This window comes from Protobothrops mucrosquamatus, unplaced genomic scaffold (genome assembly GCF_001527695.2).
Source record: "Protobothrops mucrosquamatus isolate PMUCROS unplaced genomic scaffold, P.Mucros_1.0 scaffold2, whole genome shotgun sequence".
Taxonomy (NCBI): domain Eukaryota; kingdom Metazoa; phylum Chordata; class Lepidosauria; order Squamata; family Viperidae; genus Protobothrops; species Protobothrops mucrosquamatus.
This window is the reverse complement of record NW_015386389.1, coordinates 2,519,945-2,531,200: the sequence shown is the minus strand read 5'-3', so window position 1 is coordinate 2,531,200 and position 11,256 is coordinate 2,519,945. Positions and strand designations below refer to the sequence as shown.

At 49.1% G+C, this 11,256-nt stretch overlaps 1 protein-coding gene across 1 annotated transcript in view; it reads right to left on the bottom strand.

Annotated features, from left to right (window-relative positions):
• The window catches only part of TBC1D4 (TBC1 domain family member 4), a 91,077-nt gene extending 84,266 nt beyond the window's left edge, over nt 1-6,811 (bottom strand). The window contains exon 1 of the mRNA XM_015832330.1: nt 6,359-6,811. Coding sequence (XP_015687816.1) covers nt 6,359-6,811 — 453 coding nt within the window. The remainder of the gene's footprint in view (nt 1-6,358) is intronic.
• Between the last annotated feature and the right edge of the window lie 4,445 nt (nt 6,812-11,256).

The window sequence follows — 11,256 nt, the reverse complement described above, 5'->3', positions numbered from 1 at the left end:
GGCTATTGTAAGATTCAACATCAAATTCATTTCTTTAACATCCAAATCTTCCATAATGCGAAGAAGTCCCAGTTTTGAATGCTGAATGCAGGAATCTAAGTGAACGCACACTTAATGGCTTCTCTGATAGGATTCTTCAGCGGGTGCAGCATAACTAAGTGATTTGAGTTCGGTCAAGAGCTGCCAAGTTTGCTATTGCAAAACCCTGGAAAACTCAAAATACTTCTTTGCTTGGATCAGAGATATTTTAAAAATACGGGAGGTCACTCCAGCTGCAGAATAAAGGGACGCCAAGAGCCTGGGATGAAACGGCGAGCAAGGAGAGGTTTAGCCCAAACCGGATATGATCTTCTCTGTCTCAAGAACATGGAAAACTAGACTGGAATTGCAGGAAGTGCTGGGTTAGAGGGGGGCAGGGCATGGCCAATAGAGGCAAGGCGTCCCCTTTCCTGGGTGCCATATAAGCAAAGGGTGCAGAGCCGTCAGTCCTGGATGCTCTCATTGGGTTCCCCCAGTGAGCGAAAGGGACTCTGTGGCTGGATTCAAAGTTTTTGTTTATCTCTAAACATTTGTGCTTGGGAATACAGAATACGGAGAGTCATTCCTGTGTGCACCTCTCCACGTCTCTTTGTTTGCTTTTATTGTTATTTCCATTCTTTGTTATGGGAGGGAAACGGACTTGGATGGTGTGCTTGCATGGCTAAAAATAAAAGCAATAACGTGCTGAAGCAGCATCACCAAAACAATTTTTTAAGAAAGCCAAGCATTTTTTAGGTTCCTGTTATGTTCCCACATTTGTCCAGTGAAGTCTTGAGGAATCTTCCATTAAAAGGGAACCGTAAAACTATGTACATGTTAACAGAATACAGAAGAACAGCATTGGAAGGTGCCTTGGAAGTCTAGTCCAATCCCTGGCCAGGTAGGAGACCCTGTATAAGGGATAGGCAACCTTGCCTCTTTTATGACCTGTGGACTTCAACTCCCAGAATTCCTAAGCCAGCATGAATTCTGGGAGTTGAAGTCCACGAGTCATAAAAGAGCCAAGGTTGCCTATCCCTGCCCTACACCATTCCAGACAAGTGGCTGTCCAGTCTCTTCTTAAAAGCCTCCAGAGATGGAGCATCCACAACTTCTAGAGGCTATCCATTTCCACTGATTGATTGTTCTCGCTATCACTGTTCCCTTTATTTCTAAGTTGCTTCTCTCCTTGTTTAGTTTCCATCCATTGCTTCTTGTCCTGCCTTCAGGACAATAGGTTGACCCCCCTATTCTCTGTGATGGCCCCTTAGATATTGGAACACTGCTATCCTTCATTAGACAGCTGATTCGGAATTCTTCTGCTGGAAATTACATCCGAGGTGCCCAAGACTATGTGACCGTCAGTGATTCACACGCTTGTGCCAAAAAAAGAGAGGTCAAAAATCTCACCCTTGTTCATCTGGTCTGTTGTCACACACTGCTGATCTTTCAATGTTTGTTTCCTGGGGAATTGGTCGAGACACATGGATATGCATTACATTAGCCCTAAGGGAGAATTCCTGTCCTAAATACAGGGTCTCCTCAAGCAGAAAAGCTTGCTATTAAAGGAGTTTCCCAAGGAAGGGAAAAAAAGGAAGCTACTTTTTTATTATTAAAAAATTTATAAAATTTTACAATATAAATCCCCCCCTTCCCCTTCCCACCCTTCCACCCCCCCTCCCTCCCCCCTCACTTCCCAGTGCCAATCACAGGGTTAACAATAACATAATCATACTCTAATTAACATTAATCAACTATTAAAATAACATATCTATAACCTCCTTTAACTCTCTTTTAAACAGTACAATTATTAAAACAATAATAATAACAACACTTTAATAATTAAAAATAATACTAAATAAAATATTCTAACCTTTATACAACCATAATACTCTAAAATTTACTCAAAAACCAAATGATATTTTTTAGTCCCCTATTTACGCTCAATATAATCTATCCATCTTCTCCAAACCAAAATATATCTTTCTTGCGAGTGATCCTTCACATAAGCGGAAATCTTGGCCATTTCTGCTAAATTCGAGACTTTAAATGACCATTCTTCTATAGTAGGTAAACGTTCCGTTTTCCAATATTGAGCTACTAATAGTCTTGCAGCAGTTATAAAATTCAACATCAATTCCATTTCTTTTGCATCCAAATCTTCCATAATACCCAACAAAAATATCTGCGGCTTAAACTTTTATCTTTTTCTTAAAAATATTTTGAGTATTCCACCATTTCTTAAGGAAGCTACATTTTGAGATACAGAAGCATTTGACGGCAACTTGAATTCTTCCCCAAAACATTTTTCTCTGTCTCTCTCTCCCTCTCCCTCTCCCTCTCTTGGAATTCTTAACTGTGGGGTCCCTGCAACTGATGAGCCAAGAGCAGGCAAGAGAGTTTCTTCCTTTCTACACTCACCCAATTCACACAACTGACTTTGTTCCGGAGACAGAGTCAGGAACTTAGCCTGCAACGCCTCCATGTCAGAAGGCTTTTCTCAAGTCATTAAAAAAAAAAAAACCTCTCGCCATTCCATCTCTCCTTCCATCTGCCTTCCTTTCTGCACATATCCTGACCAGCAAACAGATCCTGAAAGCATCACAGAGAGGGGATGCCACCATCTTGCTCTCAATGGACCAGGAAACTAAAGGACGGATGGGGATTCCCCTATGTTGGAATATTGCATCCAGTTTTGGTCACCACAATATAAAAAAAGATGTTGAGACTCTAGAAAGAGTGCAGAGAAGAGCAACAAAGATGATTAGGGAACGGGAAGATAAAACGTATGAAGAACGGTTGCAAGAACTGGGTTTTTCTAGTCTAGTCTAATGAAAAGGGTTAGGGAGTGACATGATAGCAATCTTCCAATATCTAAAGGGCTGCCACAAAGAAGAAGGGGGTCAACCCATTCTCCAAAGCACCAGAAGGCAGGACAAGAAGCAATGGATGGAAACTAATCAAGGGCAGAACCAAACTAGAACTAAGGAGAAATTTCCTGACAGGTAGAACAATGAATCAGTGGAACAACTTGCCTCCAGAAGCTGTGAATGCTCCATCACTGGAGGTTTTTAAGAAGAGACTGGACAACCATTTGTCTGAAATGGTAGAGGGTTTCCTGCCTGAGCAGGGGGTTGGACTAGAAGACCTCCATGGTCAATTCCAACTCCGTTATTTTGTCTTTATTTTACTTGAATATATGCAAAAGCCACCTCTAAAGCACAACTGAAACATCCTCCTCCATCTATTCCAAGATGCCCCTCCTTTTTGCTTCCCCATTTGACCTCAAAGAACCATGTAGACAGCATTCCTGGGATTCTCTAGTTTAAGGGATATTCTAATGCAGGGGTCTTCATACTTGGCCCTTTTATGACTTGTGGACTTCAACTCCCAGAATTCCTCAGCCAGGCACGCTGGTTGAGGAATTCTGGGAGTTGAAGTCCACAAGCCATAAAAAGGCCAAGTTTGAAGACCCCTGTTCTAATACAAGGCATCTTTCACAGGTTCAGGCAGGAGAATGGACCAACACATCTACTAAGTTTCCGTTCCAATTCAAGCTGGTTCTCCTTCAACAAAGTGAACCAACCTGCTGGCAGGTGAGGTCTTCCATGGGAAGGAATACCTCACCTGCCATCATGTTGGGAATGGGGTTCGCCGGTGCCGCAAGGGATCACACTCGGCTCGAAAACCAAAAGCTTCCTTGTCAGGAGGTACTTCCATGGCTCTTGAGCTCAGAGATACAGGCAAGCAAGAGTAATTAGAAGCCCAGCCATACTTTGAGGAAGGAAGAAGGGGAGTTGCTGTCCAGGAGAGACTAGCGCAAAAATGATACAGCGAGACTAGCCCAAAAATGATAACAGAGGTGTGAAGCCTCCACCAAGCTCAGCTGGACCTGCCATTCCCCCTCTGCCTTCCTGCTCATCCAGCAGGTAAAGAAGCTCCAGAGGGTTCCTACCTTGCTCAAGCAGTTTCCCTCAAGCATACCTGATTCCCGAGACCACATGGATATGTATGCATACCATTTTCCAGGCAAGTTGAAGATAGTTTCCCCTCCTTCTTCCTATAAGGTTTTCCCATGTCCCCATCTAGCCTAGAGCTTTTGGATCTCCTGCTCTCTCTATTCAAGGGCTAACTGGGACACACACACACACACACACACACACACACACACACACACACACACACACACACACACGGTCATTGAGAGAACCAGCCACAGTTGTTAAGTTGCATTAACAGAGGGATTCAATCAAGTTCACGTGAGGTACTAATACCACTCCATAAAGCCTTAGTAAGACCACACCTAGCACAGGGCTTTTCAACCTTTTCACCCATTGTACCACTTTTAGGATATGGCAACATCCGAGTACCACCAGTCGCCTAGCAAGGTGTCAAAAACTTGATGACCCAAAAAAAAAAAAAGGAAAAAAGTGATAAAGTACAGGTAGTCCTCGACTTACATTTCGCTTAGTGACTGTTCGAAGTTACAATGGCACTGAAAAAAGTGCCCCCCAAGCCACAGCCGAGCAAGACACCTGCCTGCCCACCCGTGAGCATTTCTGTTGAGGATTGGCAGCGGAGATGGGGTGGTGGGTGTTCGGTTTTTATTCCCCCCGTCTGCTGGGTGGTTGCAGCAGGTTTTGGTCACTTCACATGACCTTGGGACACTGTGACCGTCATAAATATGAATCAGTTGCCAAGCATCTGAATGTAAATCACAAGACCCTGGAGATGCTGCAACATTCCAGCTGATTGGTGCTTCTTCAGGGCTCAGCAGAAGCACCAGGATCAGCACCAGGCTCCTGCTGGAGCCTGGCACTGATCCTGGCACTTCCACTGAGCCCTGACAGCCCCGAAGAAGCGCCGATCAGCTGGAAAGCGGCACTGATCCTGGCGCTTCCGCTGAGCCCTGACAGCCCTGCAGCTCCAGCCATCTCTCACTCAGGCTTGTGCGGTGCTGCCACTGGTTCAGCTCATTCTCCTCCCCCGCTACCACTTTTCTAGGATGGTCGGGTACCTGGCAGGTGGTACCTGTACCACTGGTTGAAAAGCCCTCACCTAGAATACTGCAACCAGTTTTGGTCTCCACACTATCAAAAAGATGTTGGGACTCTAGAAAAAAAGTGCAGAGAAGAGCAACAAAGATGATTAGGGGACTGGAGGCTAAAACATATGAAGAACGGTTACAGGAACTGGGCATGGCTAGTCTAGTGAAGAGAAGGACCAGGGGAGACGTGATAGCAGCCTTCCAATATTGGAGGGGCTGTCACGGAGAGGAGGGGGGGTCAACCTATTTTCCAACGCACCTGAAAGCCAAACAAGGAATAACCGATGGAAACCGATCAAGGACAGAATTCAACCTGGAAATAAGGAGAATTTTTCTGACCGTGAGAACAAATCAACCAATGGAACAATTTGCCTTCAGATGTTGCGGGAGCTTCATCACTGGAAGCATTCAAGAAGAGACTGGACTGCCATCGGTCAGAAATGGTGTAGGGTCCCCTGCTTGGGGGGTGAGGGTGAGGGAGGTGGGACTAGATGACCCACAAGGTCCCTTCCAATTCTGTTTATTCTAAGACTCGGCATCCAGGTCATCCTGCTATCTAAGCCCACCCCCATCTCTGATTAGTAGCCCAGGGTCAAGTCTTCTCACCCTACCTATAACTGGAGGGTGGTCTGGCCCAGAGCAGCTAGGACAGTGGTTCTCAACCTGTGGGTCGGGACCCCATTTGGGGTCGATCGACCATTTCACCGGGGTCGCCAAGCAAGGCTGTCTGCCATTTTTTTTGTCCGCCATTTTTTTCCCCTTTTCCGGCGGGTGCCTTACCTCCCTTGGGCTGGGCCAGCTGGTGGTCGGCCTGCTCCGTCTCTGCCGCTTGCCAGCTACGCCTCGGCCGGCGCAGGGGGCGGAACCACACATGTGCGGCGCTCCCGGGCAGAGAAAGTCCTCGACTTACGACCGGTTGGGTAGTCCTCGACTTACGGCCAGTTTAGTCCTCGACTTACGGCCGGTTTAGTCCTCGACTTACGACCGGTTGGGGTCGCGGCATTAAAAAGGTTGAGAACCACTGAGCTAGGACAACTGGCAGATGGCTTCTCTCTTCCTCCCAACCTCCACCCCCCCACTCCCCAGTCCCCCCCTCCAGGGATGCTAGCCAGAAAAAAACAAATTGGGAAAGATGAAAAGGTCAGAAGGCCACAACCCCACCATCTGGAAAGCGTTGGGGGTGGTGCTGGAGGACCTCCAGGTGCACACACCCCCCCGCTTCTGCTCCCGGCCGAGTAGCCACACACACACACACACACACACACACACACCCGCGCGCGCGCACACCCTTGCCTGGTTGGGGTCGGTGGCCCGGAAGACGTGGCAGGCGACAGGCGAGTCGGGGTCGTCGGGCTGCGCCTTGATCAGGTAGGCGAAGTAGGTGAGGTCCTGGCTGTTGTGGACGAAGCGGGAGATGTGCTGCGCCTTGTGCTCGAAGATGAAGACGGCCGGGCCGGGGGCGCCGCCGCCGGGCGAGGAGGGCACGCAGCGCAGGGTGGGCGCGCCCAGCAGCAGCAGCACCTCCCGCGCCGGGGGCGCGCCCGGCTCGGGCTTCTGGCTGCGCCGCCGGACTTCGGCCATCAGCCAGGGCAACATGGGCAGCGTGGCTCGCCGGTCCAGGCTCGAGCAGCCCACGTACCAGAGTCGGAAACGCTTCTCGCCGCCCGGCCGGGCCGGCCCGGGACCAGGCTCGGCCTCGGCCTCGGCCTCGGGGGCCAGCGGGTGCGGGAAGGGCGCCGGCTCCATCGGGGCTCCGGGCCGCTTGCTGGCTCCCGCGGCGGGCTCCTCCCCTCCGCAGCGCCTCCGCCGCTGTTGCCCGCGGCCCCTCGCTCGCCCAGCCACGCGGCCGGCGCCGCCGAGCGGAGCGGGAGGCAGGCACGGTCCGCGGAGCCGCCTCGGGGCGCGCCTTCGCCTCCCCGCCTTCGGGCGTGCGGCTCCTTCCCAGGGGGTCCGGAGCCCCCCGGCGGGTCCCGAGAGCCCTCCGCGAGGTTGGTGGGGCTCCCGCCCGGCGAGGGTGGCCGGCTTCCTCGCCCTGCCCAGCCGGGAAGGCAGCCAAGCGGTGGCGTTGGAAAGGGGCCGCGGTGCCTGCGCCGCCTCCCTCCGGCCCCTCTCGCTGCCGCTGCTGCTGCTAGTGCTGGTGCTCCAGTTCTGACGGTGCGCCCGTTTCCTCCCCGGGTGAAGCTGTCGGGCCAATTAGGAGGAGACCTCGGCGCTGGGCGCGGGAGGGGAGGGGAGGGGAGGCTCCCCAGCCCCGCAGACGCGTCCTCGCAGATCAGCCGCCAGGAAGTCCAAGATTTGAAAAGCCTCAAAGGGTGCCTGGAAAGGGCCGAACGAGCTGAGTCGGACTTGCCCCCGAAAGTGGAATGGAATGGAATTTAGAATAGAGTAGAATAGAATAGAATAGAATAGAATAGAATAGAATAGAATAGAATAGAATAGAATAGACAATATGGAAGAGAGAATAGAGTAGAGTAGAGTAGAGTAGAGAAGACAATGTGGAATAGAGAATAGAATAGAATAGATTGATTGAAGAATAGAACAGAACAGAATAGAAAGAATAGAAGAAATTGATTGATTGAAGAATAGAATAGAATAGACAATATGGAAGAGAGAATAGAGTAGAGTAGAGTAGAGTAGAGAAGACAATGTGGAATAGAGAATAGAATAGAATAGATTGATTGAAGAATAGAACAGAACAGAATAGAAAGAATAGAAGAAATTGATTGAAGAATAGAATAGAATAGACAATATGGAAGAGAATAGAGTAGAGCAGAGTAGACAATATGGAAGAGAGAATAGAATAGAATAGAATAGAATAGAATAGAAGAAATTGATTGATTGAAGACTAGAACAGAATAGAACAGAACAGAAGAAATTGATTGATTGAAGAATAGAATAGAATAGAATAGGAATTAGAGTAGAGTAGAATTAGAGTAGAATAGAATAGAATTAGAAGAGAATTAGAGTAGAAGAGAATAGAGTAGAGTAAGAACAGAACATAACAGAATAGAATAGAAGAGTTGGAAGGGAACTTGGAGGTCTTCTAGTCTAGTCCAACCCTCTGCTCAGGCAGGAAACCCATTTCAGACAAATGGTTGCCCAATCTCACTTCACAACAGATCTTGCTGCAAAGTGCAGCTTCACATTCAGTTCATTGTCCAGTCTTTTCTTAAAAACTCCCAGTGTTGGAGCACTCACAACTTCCGCAGGCAGGCTGTTCAAACTGATTAATTGTGCTCACTGTCAGGAAAGTTCTCCTTAGTTCTAGGTGGCTTCTCTCCTTGATTAGTTTCCATCCAGTTGCTTCTTGTCCTACCCTCAAGGTGCTAAGGAGGAAGGAGCAGGAGCCCCCTCCCCCGAGTGGGAGCTTTGGAGGCCACCCCCATCTCTTGGGGGCCCAAAAGGGCTTTTGTAAAATCAGAGCCCGAGTATCTCTGCTACTCGTTTGGGCGGCTTGAACAAAATGTAAATAAATCGATTAGGGCCAGGCGCGCTTTGAAAATGCTCTAGTCTAGACCGCCCTCGAGCGGGACCAGCTGCTCCGGCCTGCAACACAACGGGACTCGCCCGAGTTTGCGTCTCTCACAGCGGAGGATACATGCCCGGGCTTGCTGACAACCCCACAGCTTGCGCGTTTGCCTGGGAAACAGCAGCTGTGCACTCTCGGGAGCTTGGCGAAGGTGCAACAGCAGCCAAACACCTGGTTCTCTTGCAGAGACGTCGGGAGCAGGCCGTGCACACACCTTGGCGTGCTCTTCGCGCCAGACACCTGCATGCACCGGGCGTTGTGTGGGGGGGGGGAGGTTTCCGAGATAAAACGCCTTTCTTTGTAAACCAAGCATGGACCTCTTCCCAGCACCGTTGGGGCAGCGCCCCCTTTGCCTCTGTCCGTTGTCGGCGGCTGGGACAATCCCTCTACAAATTCTTTCTAGTGCAGTGGTTCTCAACCTTTTTAATGCTGCGACCCCAACCGGTCGTAAGTCGAGGACTAAACCGGTCATAGGTCGAGGACTAAACCGGTCGTAAGTCGAAGACTAAACCGGTCGTAAGTCGAGGACTACCCAACCGGTCGTAAGTCGAGGACTTTCCCTGCCCGGGAGCGCCGCGCATGCGTGGTTCCGCCCCCTGCGCCGGCCGAGGCGTATCTGGCAAGCGGCAGAGATGGAGCAGGCCGACCACCAGCTGGTCCAGCCCAAGGGAGGTAAGGCACCCGCCGGAAAAGGGGGGAAAATGGCGGACAAAAAAAATGGCGGACAAAAAAAATGGCAGACAGCCTTGCTTGGCGACCCCCATGAAATGGTCGATCGACCCCAAATGGGGTCCCGACCCACAGGTTGAGAACCACTGGGGTAGAGGAAGGAAGGAATGAAAGAAAGAAAAAGAAATGGGGTAACTTTTCAGTCAGGCTAAATATATAAGCACCTGCTTTTGTGTTATAATATCCAAAGCTTCTCAGCTCTGTTAACTATTTGAGGGAGGGAGGGAGGAAGGAAAGGTGGAAGGAGAGAGAGGGAGAGAGGAAGGAAGGGGTAGAGGAAGGAAGGAAGGAAGGAAGGAAGGAAGGAAGGAAAGAAAGAAAGAAAGAAAGAAAGAAAGAAAGAAAGAAAGAAAGAAAGAAAGAAAGAAAGAAAGAAAGAAAGAAAGAAATGGGGTAACTTTTCAGTCAGGCTAAATATATAAGCACCTGCTTTTGTGTTATAATATCCAAAGCCATTTATGTGACTCAGCGTTAAAGCCGAGTGGTGTAAAACAACTTTAAACCAGAAAGAAATGTGGGCTAGGCCAAGTAAGTAGGTGATAAAATCCAACTGCGTCAATCCATTCGTATCAGTATGCAGAGAAATAACTCTGAAAGAGGGAAACTCTGGACTCGCCTTCTACTTAACCTCTAGAAAAAAAATTAGATTATCCTGAAAGGAAAACCTTTAAACTTGAATGAAAAGTTGCAGCCAACGCAGCACCTGAAATTTATTATTATTTATTTCTACTTGTCAACAGACGGACAAGTGGAATCCAAAGTCCTTGGAGCATCTGCTTTTCTCCCATTGAAGAATCCAGATCCTGCTTCTCTTCCTAAGGCCCTTCCTTGATTTCATGCTGTCCTTTTCTGCTTTATTCCAATTGACTTTCACTGCCTCCAGAAGGCCACCAAGGAGAAACTGCTAGCCCAGAGAATTGCACATTTATATGGCGAGAAGCATGAAAAAGCATCTTGATTGGGGAGGGGGGGGGAGACAGACCCTAGAAGGGTCTGCCTGCCTACTGCAGCAGCTCAGAACCACTGTCTCCCCCCCCCCCTCCATAGCACCAGACACACCCTGCTTTTTCTGCTGACCAAAATCTTGGTTTCCAGCTGGCATTTATTTATGGTTCATGAAAAAACTCATGAGAAGAACAGAGGTTCTGCTTTTGTAAAAACACAGACTCTCTGCAAGATTCCCCCCTTCCCCCTTTTGGTGTAAATAACTCAATGGTGACAGCAAGTCATCAATAGATGGAGCCCTTTCCTTGGCAGCATAGATGCAGTGAGCTGAAGAATTTCTTTTTTTAGTGAAGGATTATTCAAAATTACACCCGTGGCAATACAGACCCATGCCTTTTTCCCCCCCGTTGAATCAGTGGTATCTCCTGACAAATGCCTGGGCCATTTCTTGGCAAGGTTTTTTAGGAGTTGTTTGTCCTTCCTTCCTTCCTTTTCCTCCCTCCCTCCCTCCTGAGAGAAGGGCTGGCCCTAGGTAATCCAACTGGTTTTGTGTCCAAGGCAGGAGTAGAACTCTCCTTCCTTCCTTCCTTCCTTCCTTCCTTCCCTCCTTCCTTTCCTCCCTCCCTACTTCCTGAGAGAAGGGCTGGCCCTAGGTAATCCAACTGGTTTTGTGTCCAAGGCAGGAGTAGAACTCTCCTTCCTTCCTTCCTTCCTTCCTTCCTTCCTTCCTTCCCTCCTTCCTTTCCTCGCTCCCTCCCTCCTGAGAGAAGGGCTGGCCCAAGGTAATCCAACTGGTTTTGTGTCCAAGGCAGGAGTAGAACTCTCCTTCCTTCCTTCCTTCCCTCCTTCCTTTCCTCGCTCCCTCCCTCCTGAGAGAAGGGCTGGCCCTAGGTAATCCAACTGGTTTTGTGTCCAAGGCAGGAGTAGAACTCTCCTTCCTTCCTTCCTTCCTTCCTTCCTTCCTTCCTTCCTTCCTTCCTTCCTTCCC